The following is a 13143-nucleotide window of genomic DNA, read 5'->3' as shown; positions in this document are numbered from 1 at the left end:
GTGAAATACAAGGAACTACAGAGGGACTGGGGATTAACTATCACCAGTTACCTGATCGGTCTCCTACAACACCATAACCAGACAGAGACAGCAGCTGGCAAGTGTAACGAAAACAAAACAGAGAGAAGGAAGCGATTCTCCCTAAGCCATTAAGCTGCAGAACTCCTTGTCACTGGATGACTTCAGAAGCATTTCCAGAGCAGCAGAAAAGAAATCCATCACAGAATGCTAAACAGGACAGATCCTGTGGCCAAGGAGAACACTGTGGGAAGTATCACTGTATGCTGGCTGTGTTCTAACTCCTCAGTAGCCCTCTGCTTCCCATCACTGTGAGCAAACGCAAATGCCGCTCCTTGCTATCTCCAGTTAGAGTCCAATTTCCCATGCTTGGTACATCACCTGAGCCCGGGCTGCAGGAGCACAAGGGATGGATGAGGCCCATCCCAGGAAGACTGTTCTGCTGATGGCATAGATGCTCCCGCTGGGTCAGATGGATCCAGGCAGTCTTAACATTCCTACGGAGACCACACCAACCTGCCATGTGTACTACACCAAGGTGGTAAGTGAGGTTGAACATGAGTTCATTATGCAAGCTGCTTGTTCTGCATGGCTGATACATTGATTTAAACCATTTCTTATAAATACATACAGCTTACAACATAGCTTGTAGCACTTCATAGCATCTATAGGCTGCACTTTCATAACATGTGGCAGTGTTGAGATCAACATGTCCATCATCCAGGTTTCTCAAAACCATCCAAGTACAGCATTTCCTTCAGCAGTCTGGACAGGAGGCTCTCTCTCATCCGCAGAAGCAGAATACAACGAGAGAGGAGAAGGGGTGCTACCTCCACCTCCAAATGCATTAAAAGACCCAAAATCAACTTTAAAAATACACGTATTTTCAGACAGAGGAGAGAAGGGCACAGTTGTTAGTGTTATTTATTTATATACAGAGGACAAGCCTTCAACATAACAACACACACTTTCCAGAGAATTCTTAGGAACAATAAGCATAAGGAACACAGAAGTAATTAAAACCAAGAATTAAGTATTAGCAGCAAGACCAACTGTATAATAAAGGCACGTACCTGTCATGTCAGCCTTCAAGACTTCTGCCTGCCTGTAAGAAAGCAATAAAACAATAAATTAGAAACCGATTGATCAAAATAATTGAATTATGCTAAAGCACATTCATGCAACAGTGAGTAGAGAAAATGGGCCAGCTCTGTAGAGGCTGCCTATAACCTACATGGTCACAACTGCTGTTGTTTAACACCAATTTCTTTAATTCATATCATAACACAAGTCAACTGTTCCCTCTTCCCTGCTTAATTTGAGCCTCTTTCAGAAAGAATATACACTAGAAAACCCTTACACTACATTTTAAGATTTTGCCACAGCAGCATCCCACCAACACTACTGATACCTGCTACCTGTAACTGGGAATTTGACAGTAACTCTAAGCTGTCACGTGTGAAATGCAGTAGCCAACACAGAGCGAAGCAAACTCCCACCAGTCCCTGTCAGCATGTTGCTACAGCCCTCCTGCCCCTCTGGGCTGCATTAGCTTTCCTTAAGGAGCAGCACTAAAAAGCCTATTGCTTCCCCAATTACCTCTCTTGCTTGCACCATGTCCCTAAGGTCATGGCTTGACCAAGTTTTCAAGAAAAAACAACATACAGAAAGAACAGCAGCCGCAGGTGACCAGCTACCCGCCCTTCGCTGGACACCCTCTGCAAATCCCCACTGGTGGTAGAGGCTGGCAAACAGCTTCTCAAAGGAACTCCAGGACACAGCCCTCAACAAATATTTGCGGATGCTCATCAATGGCTGGATGGAGCAGGTGATCGAGATGCTATGGTCAAGCATGATGTCAGTGTTACATGAAACTTCAAGGGGAAGCACCGCTGGCCTGTTTGACTGACCTAGAACTAATAGTGGGCAGAGGCAGGAGGGACACAAGGCTGCCTGGTGCAACTGGGTTTTGGTAGAATATGTCCCTTTCCCTCTGCTACACTCAAATGTTTATGTGTATTTGCAAAGGATATTTGCAGATATGGAATCCTCTCAGCATACCCACTTCCACCTGCCTCCCTCAGCAGAAAAACTAGATGTAAGTCACACTGTGACTAACATGAAAGTCAGATGCCAGCCTGGGAGAGACTGGAGAACCAGGAGAAAGCATCACCTGAAAAGGCTTCAGACACAAGCACACACTCTGTCCTGCCAACGTGAAGTTAAGCAACTGTTAATTTTTTTTCAGGTTGTTCTGGGTTCTACCTACTGGGCACAAATTACGGTGAAGCTTTTGAGATCCACATCATGATTAAACAGATATCGTAACAGCATCATGTATACTGGTAAGTCCCTTCACTAAATTTCTATTTATTAAATGCAAGAAGAATCTATACCAACTCACCAGTTCCCACAGTGTGCCACCCAGGAAGCAACAGGATGCTCTGAGGGCTTTAATTAAGCTAAGACGACCTTAGCTGGTGCCAGAAATAAATATGCATGTTCCTTCACAAATGTAATCTATTTACGAGAACTTCTTTTAAGTTATTTCTTTCAAGAAGGCATTAATACAGCAGGGAACACTGGGAGAAGAGATAAACTATGACTACTGACAGACAAGCAAGGAAAATTGCAGATATCATGTCCTGAGAAAGCCGAAACCCAAGAAACATTTCTGCTGCATCCATGTGGAGGTAACAAAAGGCACCTCAGCGATGCCCTGCCCATCACTGCAGCTGTCAGGGTGGGAGAGTGCAGATCTTGTCCCCACACAGCAAAGAGCCGACGCAGAACAGCAACCTCCCCTGTGTGCTTCGCCTCGGGAGCCTCTGCGACACTGACCTGCAAGTCCAGTCAAGCAGAAAGCAGAGCCAATCCTGCGCAGCTCTGACGCGGCAGCTAGAAATGCCACCGCTCAGGAGGGAAAGTCTGTTTGCTACAGTGCTGAAGCCTTTGTTTTCAGAGTCGCCAACCAACTTAATACTGTTGCGCTCACATTTTTTAAACATCTGCCAGCTGTGCAGACTTCTTTGAACTGAGAACAGCCCAACACAGCTGGACCTAAATTTTCACCCAAAAGATCTTTGCTAGAACACCTTTTTTTGAAAACTGTTCTCAAGGGCTTACAGAACGAGAGCCTTTAGCTCCAATCTGTGCACTAGACAAAAAGAAAACTGCCTTTTATATTTTATAAGCTTGCAGTAAGCTACACTAAGGAGATTATCACAACGATTTTTAACAAAATGTATAGAAGTTATTTCAATATTTCAGCCTAGAGGCCAAAGGAATTAGTAAAGCAGGTCTAACATTAGCATGCTCTGTTTCTCTTAAAGGAAAGCTGGTTTTGGGGGGAAAAGAGCTGCATCCACTGTGGTTAAGCCAGGATAAGGTGGGGGAAGCAAAACCTGGGAACCAAACTTGTTCTGCGTCAGTGGCAAATTATTAGCATCATAAGAGAAAAGATGCACTGCCCATTCCTTGAGTAGACCCTGGCTGGTACTTAGACTCCTGGTGGGCACAAGTCGGAGCTCACTGGTAGCGGCAAATGCTTCCAACTGTGCAAATTGCTTCTTATATTGTCAAGCATTTAACAAGCCTTTTTGTCCACATTATTTTTCTTGCACTGCCTGATACTGAATTAGCATTAGAATGACTCATTCTGGTCCAAAAATACATTGCCTGCCAGCAAACGTGGTACAACTTGCTTACACGTTTTATCAAGAATGTTCTCAAGTACCTCCTTGTCCAGTTGGACTCGGCAGTTCAGTCTTCAAGTCAAGTTTCCCCGAGTTTGTTGGTCCAAAGCCAAAGAAGTACAAACTACAGTCTCAAAAATCGCATTTCAAGCATCTCCATTAGCTTGATACATCGTGATAGCTATTCTTTATAATTTCCTAACCAAATATCAGCTCAGCCCCGTGCTTTGGTGGAACGCAAAACTCAAATACAAAAGCCTTCCACACAATTCAGTGGAATAGTTTTACAGCTAAAGGAATTTTCACTTTAGTCAAATACTTGAAAAGCTTCAAAACTTTGAAACACAGCAGTCTAGGCTTTCTTTTGAAGTTCTAAAGACAATATATTAAAATTTATGTACTCACAAAGGAAGCTTTTCTTCTCTTAAGAACCTGGCAGTATGTAAAGTCCTGTTTTGCAGTAACTCAGGGAACTCGGGCACTGCATTTACCCTGGAATGAACCACTGGATTTAGCAAAGGAAGACAAGACAGATGCATTTTGGTTTTCCGTTTTCAAGTTTTTACTATTCTTGATCAATTGAGTTTTCCCTCAGCAGAAAAAGAAACCAAGTTGTTCCCCTTACACCGGTAAACACCTCTGTAGGGATACCCCACAAATACAGGGATGTCTCTCCCATACATATTTTCAGGTATCTAAACCATCACACAGAGTCTGACAGGTACATTGATAGATCACATAGTCCCACTTAACACTTCTACACCAGGACAAGTCCACTTCATTTGCTCTTAAAATGCTACAAGAAAAGAACACACAGTCTCCCTGGTTAATCACGCTACTGCTTGGTGATAGCTCAGAGGGATTCTGAAATACCAGCCTAAGGCCCCCCTGATGCACACCAAGCCCTCCCTCCTATACCCTCCTGATGCTTTGCACAACAGCCATTTGGAAAATAGACTCCAAACCATCACATCTTGCTTGTCGGCTAAAACATTGACCTTTGTAAATTAAGTTTTCTAATTCTTTTATCATCACCTGACTTGAAACTCCATTCATGGATCACTAAGCAAATGGATCTATTTCACCGTTCCCCCAAATCAGCTCATCTCCGTTTCTATATTCTTCACTTCTGTTAGAACTCAGAGCATGCATAACAACAAATTCTCAGTTCTGCATACACCATGCTGCACCTGTAAGACGGCATCAGTTCTACAGACACACATCTCTGCTAAAGAGCTTCCAGTACCTGAAAGGGGCCTACAAGCAAGCTGGGAAGGGACTGTTCACTATGGCTTGTGGTGACGGGACAAGGGGCAGTGGGTATAAACTGGAGAGGGGCAGATTTAGGCTCGATATAAGGAAGCATATATGGTGAGGCCCTGGCCCAGGCTGCCCAGGGAAGCTGTGGCTGCCCCATCCCTGGAGGTGTTCAAGGCCAGGTTGGATGGGCCTTGGAGCCCCTGATCCAGTGGGAGGTGTCCCTGCTCGTGTCAGGGGGGTTGGAACTGGATGATCTTTAAGGTCCCTTCCAACTGAAACTATTCTATGATGTTACGATCATCAAGCACAGAAAAGCAAGTAAAATCAAGCCCGAGTTTTCAAAACAGCAATCTCGCATTACCCAGCTACCACTCGCCATTGCTGAAAGTCGAGCAGGTCAAAGTCAAGCTTCACTTACACCACAGTCCTCTGCTTTACACAGCGAGGCTGCGCCAGGCATGATCTGCTACAGCATGACAAGTTCCACAATAAGCACAGAAAAAAACCAGCCTCACAAAAACACACCACACACAACATGCTGCTCTCCACCCTGCCTAAAGGGGAATTCCATTCGGTTTTCCCCGGTTGCCCTGAAGCAGCAGGAGCTGTATCAGTTCCTTCCTCAAATCTCAGTAACACAAACACCCTGATAAGGAATTGAGGATTTACAGTGCTAAAATGGGTAATGAGTCCAGGCAGCTGGGACAGAAAAGCAATCAGAATCCAATCATTTGTTCTGGGGGATAGGAGTGTTGGTTGACAGCAGCTGAACACGAGGCAGCAGGGGCCCAGGCGGGCAGGGATGCCAATGGCATCCTGGCCTGTATCAGGAACAGCACAGCCAGCAGGAGCAAGGAAGGGATTGCGGCCCTGGACTTGGCATTGGTGAGGCCACACCTCAAATCCTGGGTTCAGTTTTGGGCCCCTCACTACAAGATGGACCTTCAGGGGCTGAAGCACAAGGGCAACGAAGCTGAGGAAGGGGCTGGAGAACAAGGGTTATGAAAGGCAACTGAGGGACCTGGGGTTGTTTAGCCTGGAGAAAAGGAGGCTGAGGGGAGACATCATCACTGTCTACAACTCCCTGAAAGGAGGTTGTGGTGAGGTGGGTGCTGGTCCCTTCACCCAAGTGAACAGACAATAGGATGAGAGGAAATGGCCTCAAGCTGCACCAGGACAGGTTCAGATTGGACATTAGAAAAGATTTCTTCACTGAAAGGGTTCTCAGGCCCTGGCAGAGGCTGCCCAGGGAGGTGGTGGAGTCCCCATGCCTGGAGGGGTTTAAAAGACAGGAAGATGAGGTGCTCAAGGATGTGATTTAGTAGTGGACAGGTACGGTTGGACTTGATGATCACAAAGGTCTTTTCCAACGAAATGGTTCTATTTTACAATTCTGTGAATAGCCTACAAACTAAAAAAAACCAGGTTAAACGGTCAGGGCAGTTTCACTCCAAGCAGGAATTCATATCCCTGCACTTCTCGCCCCCAAAGGTAGGTACAGAAATTGCACCACAGCGAGAAGCGCCTGCAGCCTGGCCAGCCTTAGCAGATGACCGATCCCAAGGCTCAGCAAAGACACTGCCAGGAAGTTTTCCTTCTTCTAAAAGGGAACAAGAAGATACAGAACATATATAGAATAAATGGAGGAAATCTTTCATTTTGTGTTGGAAAGGTAAATTTTCTATTGTAGCATAGTAAAACCAAAGCCAAATACACTTAAATTATTCTTACATTTTTATCATACTAGTACAAGGCTCACACCCAGAAAGGGCTCCAAAGCAATACCTAGGAAGTTCTGTTCTAGATTTTCCTCAGTATAACAGCCGACTTCAACAAAAAAATTACAATGGTTTAATACCTCTGAGGGGTGCTTGTATTTTAACGTACTTGTGCCGATTCAGGGCAGGAGAAAGCAGTAGCAAACACTAACAGCACGGGCACCGAATACTCTACAGCAGATTTAGGGGAGAACTGGTTCAGTCAGAAGCCCCTAAACACCACACCCAAGACAGCATTCACATCTGGAGCTCAGCGCTGAGCAGACATTACTGCCTGCTCTAAGTGGTTGAGAGTTTTATGGGAAATAAGCATTCTTCCTACCATTCCTAAGAGCAACCACAAACACTTGCTAAAATATAAAACTTTATTAGCCCTTTTTAGAGACTTGCTGGGCACTAATCCTTTACAGCTGGGGCATTTTGCTAAAGGATAGATTTTGAAAGACAAAAATAACTCTGATTTCCCTAGACTATTTTGTAGACAGCTATAGTACCTCTAACCATGACTGTCACAGGGAAATAATTTTACCCCTGGGAGATTCCAATTGCACACAAGAGAAACTTTTCACAATGAGAACAATCAGACATTGGAAAACTCCCTCCAGGGAGGTGGCAGATTCCCCAAAATCAGACATGTTTAAGATTGGGCTGGACAGAGTGCTAGGCCATTCTGTCTGGACTATGTTCTAGCCAAGCAAAGTTGGACCAGATGATCCTTGAGGTCCCTTTCAACCCAGGATTCCACAATTCTTCAATTTTTATAGCTATCTTAGGATTGCGTGCAAACCTAGATTTTTATACCTGAAAAACAGTAGCAGGGAACTTGTGGATACACTTCAGCTCTGATATTGCCTTCACCTACTACTTCAACAGCACCTGAATAGAACAGGCTGCAGACTGCAGCTCCAGTTAACAGTCTGACACATCCCTTCCTGACACAGTAAATGGATGGTGTCACGATTTCGCTGCGGTAAAGGTAGTCCAATATAGTTTCTACTTACTTATTCATCTACAGACTTTAGCTAATCTTTTGTGCATCAGATATGCACTGTTTAACAACTATTTTTAAGCAGCTTTGTCTTTATTGAAGTAGTTTTGGATATTCTAAACTTGCAAGCGTTACCACCTAATTTAAACAACCACAGTTTTCATAAAGCGCTGGAATTACTTGCTTTGGGAGCAGGCTGGTTTTGGTGATGTCAGCTCTTACTGACATAGCAAGAGATGTTCAGCCTGTGAGTCACTGAGTTAAATGCTCCATGTGCCTTTTACATTGACAGTCTTCACTGATATGGCAATGAAAAAAACCTTCAACAGTAACACCTTGCTGTCAATTTTATTAACTAGTTTAAAGCTTATTATTCCTGCTACAGGCAGCTGAAATCAGGGTACAGCTAATTTCTTTGACCACCAGCTTTATCAGATTATAGCTGCAGATCAAAGCCACACACACAATTCAGCATCAGTGTAACTGTGCAAGGAAAAAACCACATCTACAAGTACATGCTAAAGCAAAAGAATCACCACCCGAATCTAAACCCTATCCACAGGGAATCTTTCTCTATTTCCTGTTTATTCCCACCTGAGAGAGGGACAGTGAGAAATAAGGACAAAGAATAGGAATTTTTTTTTAATCCCATCTTCCCCCTTTCTCCTAGTCCAGAGTTTATTAGAAGCAAGTCATAATAATCATCCTCAAAAAGCAACCACCAAAGGCAACTCTGGTGATCTGAACTGCGTGATCACAAGCGTGATCTGAACTGACAACCTTTGTCCCTGGGAAAGAGTAAGAGTACCCTCACAGTCAGCTTCATTCAAATTCATTTTTTATCTTCCGTTTCACGGAAGTCAGTTCCTTCATCCAAGATTTGATAAAGATACGCCCAACAGGTAAAAGTTACCCTAAGGGAAGTTTATATGCATTTACTCTGTGATTTAATCCACAGAGAGAGAAATACAAGTCTCCTACCTTGCTAAGTTTTCTAGCATTCAACTGTCTCCACCGAAGCCTCTGCTCTTGCAACAGCCTAGAGCTCGAATCAAGCACAGGAGCGAATCCGAGCCTCACCACAACAGCAGTGATGCAAACACGACTTAAATGCCTCAAAAATGGGATCTGGTCTGTAGGCAGTTGTTCAGGATCAGCAAAATGCCTGTGTCTATTCCACGGAATTCTACATTTAAGCCAATGGAGTAACCTCCAACCTACATACCCAACAATCTGTATTTTTCCAATTCAAACAAAAATAGCTTGGAGTAAATGTACAGTATCGAGACCAGCTCAGGAAAATGTTTTCCATAGTAACTGGTTTGTAAAGATATTTTTTAAATACTACGTTGTTCTTTAACTTTCCATCTTGATCTGCTTGTTACGTGGAATCTTACTGGAGCCATAAGGGAGAAAACTAACCTCTAAATGGATCAAAGAAAGGCATGAGAGCTCCAGATACCATTAATTCGTTCACCCTCCAGGAGCTGACACCATAGCTCTGCAGGTAACCCTGACAGCATTCGCAGTACAGAAAAATTAAGAGCAAATTACCAAAGAGTACATACAATTTAAAAGCTATAAAAAAAGGCACACTTAGGTTGGCATCTGAACTGCCTTACTTCCCTTGGCAATTCCCACAACATTTTGACATGGAACACGGAAAAGCAACAGAATTACTTTGCAAACAAGAAAACAAAAAAAAAAAGCCCACAAGTTATGCCCTTCTAATAGCACTATATTTACTCTTTCAAATCCACCCTGATTATCGTGCACAGTATCAGGCTTCAGCTGTGATAAAGAGTACCACCATCACCCACTTGTTACACCACAGTTCCTGACTTAGCAAAAGCTTCTCGGTTTAAGGGCTGGAAACTGCAGGTAATAAATGTCAAAATAAGCGAGTGTTATTTAACTTCTTTCGACAGCTTTTGCATTATGAAAACCATCTCCAGAACAATGGAAAAATAGCACTTTCTAATAAAATAAAAAAAAGCATGATCATTAAATTCTCACCTCAGCAACACAACCAGCAATACTTACTATGTTTTTTCAACAAAAGCATAAATATCAGACAAGGCACAAAGGACACCAGTATGAGTTGCATGCAGTTGTGTAAAGGAGAGCTTGTTACTAAACATCAAACTTGACTTTTGGTTTAGTAACACACGACTCTCCAGTAGTCCTCTGCTGCTGGTTGTCCTCAGTTTGGGAGTGGGTCAGACAGATGGGCTGTCAGCTATAAACCCTGGAGTCCACCACAAAAAAACCCACACAACTCCTGGAAAACGTAAAAGTTACTCTCTTGTTTGTGTTCAGCTGAAGGTGAAAGCTATGATCAACCCAGACCGGTAAGATCTAGCAAATTTGCCAGCTCTGGAGCGAAGCAGCACAGATACGCTACTACCGGAACTGCCCCTGTCTAGGGCAGGTGCAGCTTGAAGCTGTTGAGCCCTGTTGAACACAAGCAAGTCTGGAGGAAAACTCTGGCTGGAGAGCTGCCTGGAGGAGAAGGACCTGGGGGTGTTGGTTGACAGCGACTGAACAGGAGCCAGCAGTGGCCCAGGTGGCCAAGAAGGCCAATGGCATCTTGGCTTGGATCAGAAACGGCATGGCCAACAGGTCCAGGGAGGTTCTTCTCCTTCTGTACTCAGCACTGGTGAGACCGCTCCTCAAATCCTGTGTTCAGTTCTGGGCCCCTCACCACAAGAAGGATATTGAGGCTCTGGAGCAAGTCCAGACCAGCAAGAAAGCTGGTGAGGGGGCTGGAGAACAGGCCTTATGAGGAACGGCTGAGAGAGTTGGGGTTGTTTAGCCTGGAGAAGAGGAAGCTGAAGGGAGACCTCATTGCTCTCTACAGCTACCTGAAAGGAGGTTGTGGAGAGGAGGGTGCTGGGCTCTTCTCCCAAGTGACAGGGGACAGGACAAGAGGGAATGGCCTCAAGCTTTGCCAAGGGAGGTTTAGGCTGAACATTAGGAAAAAAATTTTTCACAGAAAGGGTCATTGGGCACTGGCAGAGGCTGCCCAGGGAGGGGGTTGAGTCACCTTCCCTGGAGGTGTTTAAGGGACAGGTGGATGAGGTGCTGAGGGCCATGGTTTAGTGTTTGATAGGAATGGTTGAACTTGATGATCCGGTGGGTCTCTTCCAACCTGATGATTCTATGATTCAAGAGGCTGAAGTGGTATAGCTCACTCTGCTGAGTCCGGCTGACCTCGGCAGCTCTGCTTGCAGCAGGTCCAAACTGCCTGCAAACAAAGCTGCTGCCACAGCCACTGCCCTGCAGAGCACTGTCCGGTACTGCCAGTTAACCAGTAACCTACCTTTCCCCCTTGAAAAACTGAAGAATTCATTAGGGGCAAGCATCTGAGCAAATTTGCAACTTCCAAGGTTAATCTTGCTTTTGGGACTTAAATGTTTTCATCAAAATAATTATTTCAAATTTCATTCTCAATACTTCAGCTGCAGAGCTGAAGAGGACTCTATCTTAAAAGCAGCTCACATGATGTTCAACCAACCACAAATCAGTGATCGGTGTCCGCGTTAAACTCAGGTATGGTAAGAGTTTGGGTTTAGCAGATACTTAATGAACATAAACCCAAACAAAGTTTTCCAGACTGCGGTCTCCCTTGCGAGAGTCACAGACTCGTTCACTACATTCTTTTCCCCTTCCGCAATGGCTGCAAAACAGCCTGGAGCAGCCTGCCCCAGCCACCTTGCTAAAACATTTCCACATGGCATTACATCTTGCCTTAAAGAATCGTGGTATGCCTTGCATTCACCCACTCTGGCTCCTTCCTTTCATCAAATCCTTTTGCAAACATCACCAGCCTCCTTGAATCCACCCCTACTTTCATACGGCAGCGACAGGGCAGGGACAGCCCTCACTCAGACTGAGAAGACATCTTCTCAATGCTTGACACATTAAGCAAGAAAAGATGCAGCAAGCGACTACCCAATTACTGGTTATTAACTCAACACTCGTGTGTTACTCAGGCTGCACAAGCCAACTCAGCCCTGCCATTTCACTTCGCAACCACAACAGCTTGGATCTCGTCATCAAACGTGTTGTAAAGGATACCGACACGTCCACAGCAGATTTTAAAATAGGATAATGTTGGCACTGTATTTCAGTACATGACAATAGAGCATGGAAACAGCAGGAACCCCACTGCTCTATCCTCAAATCTGACATCCGTATGTTTAACAGCATTTTCAACCATACCAATAAAACTTCCTGCAGCCGAGTCTTTAAAGGCCCAAAGATCTTCACACCTTCCTCATCTGTCTTTCCCAAAAACAAGACACTCTTGGGCCACGTCACTTAACACTCTAGCATAGCAGTTTCTAGCTTTGTAATCCTCAAGGACTTGTTTCAGGAATTAAGAGAATCAGTTACATATAATAGAAAATGTATCTTTATTATAGAATCATCTCTAATGCAAAGTGCACAGAATCTTAACTGAATTTGAAAGCCTATCCCAAACTTCTGACTATGTAATGTAATGTTCCACGTAGACTCACTCTTTTAGTGTTGACTTTTGCCTAGCAGTCTGTGATGGAAGTTACCAAAATAGCCTGCAGTTCCACAAGCAGCATCAGCAAGCGACTAACATCTTCATTAGAAAGATACTGAAAATATCTTTCTAGATCATTTCAAGCTTTAGAGGTTATTTTAGTCTTAGATATCAAACTCAGAAGACAACTAGCGCTTCAGTGGAAGCTGGACTGCGCACCTGACATGCCAGTCCCCTACAGCTGTCTCTGCCCAAGCCCCGTAACTCCTCCAGTTCACCCCCAAACAAAATAAATCTCTAAAATGAGACAAAAGCATGGATAGTTTCAAACTGGGTGCAATATCTGCCTGGACATGCTCCTGAATTACAGCCTTCTGTATTAACTCAAATGCAAACTGACAATGCACATTAGCGAGTTTAGCATTTCTTTTCTAAAGATCTCACCTATACGTCCAACTTCGTCTTAATGCCATCAATAGCAACAAACTGAAACACCTCCTAGATTTTTATTGCAAGTTTACTCTGCACCTTTTAACAACTCAACCCATAATCACTAACCCATATAGAAATCACACATTTTTCTTCATACTGAAATAACATTTCCTCTGTTTCACTAACAATTACAGCACAACATTGAAGCTCTAAGAGCTGCTACAATTTTCATGGGTTTATACGCTCCTGGTGGTCTGGGCTTTTCTTGAATACTAAAAAATGTGGCTTAACTTCTTTGGATGCTATTCTTGTTGCCATGCACAAAAACCAGCTCCACTAGGCTTTGTCTGGGGAAGAGCTGACTAGATCTAGCTCAAGTCCTTGGTAAGTATCTACACTATGCCAAGACAGACAACTCACATCTATTCAGCGGACAAAAGGTTTGTCCCATCCTTC

The 13143-nt window shown here is 44.1% G+C and overlaps 1 protein-coding gene across 4 annotated transcripts in view; it reads right to left on the bottom strand.

The window, feature by feature from the left end:
- Positions 1-13143, bottom strand: part of SMG7 (SMG7 nonsense mediated mRNA decay factor) — a 53598-nt gene that overhangs the window by 31166 nt on the left and 9289 nt on the right. For all 4 annotated transcript variants that reach the window (XM_069862311.1, XM_069862313.1, XM_069862312.1 and 1 more), the window contains exon 2: positions 1092-1123. In XM_069862311.1, the coding sequence (XP_069718412.1) occupies positions 1092-1123 (32 nt within the window). The remainder of the gene's footprint in view (positions 1-1091; positions 1124-13143) is intronic.

This window comes from Phaenicophaeus curvirostris, chromosome 8, assembly GCF_032191515.1.
Source record: "Phaenicophaeus curvirostris isolate KB17595 chromosome 8, BPBGC_Pcur_1.0, whole genome shotgun sequence".
Lineage (NCBI taxonomy): Eukaryota > Metazoa > Chordata > Aves > Cuculiformes > Cuculidae > Phaenicophaeus > Phaenicophaeus curvirostris.
The sequence above is the reverse complement of the archived record's forward strand: the minus strand, read 5'-3'. Positions and strand labels throughout refer to the sequence as shown.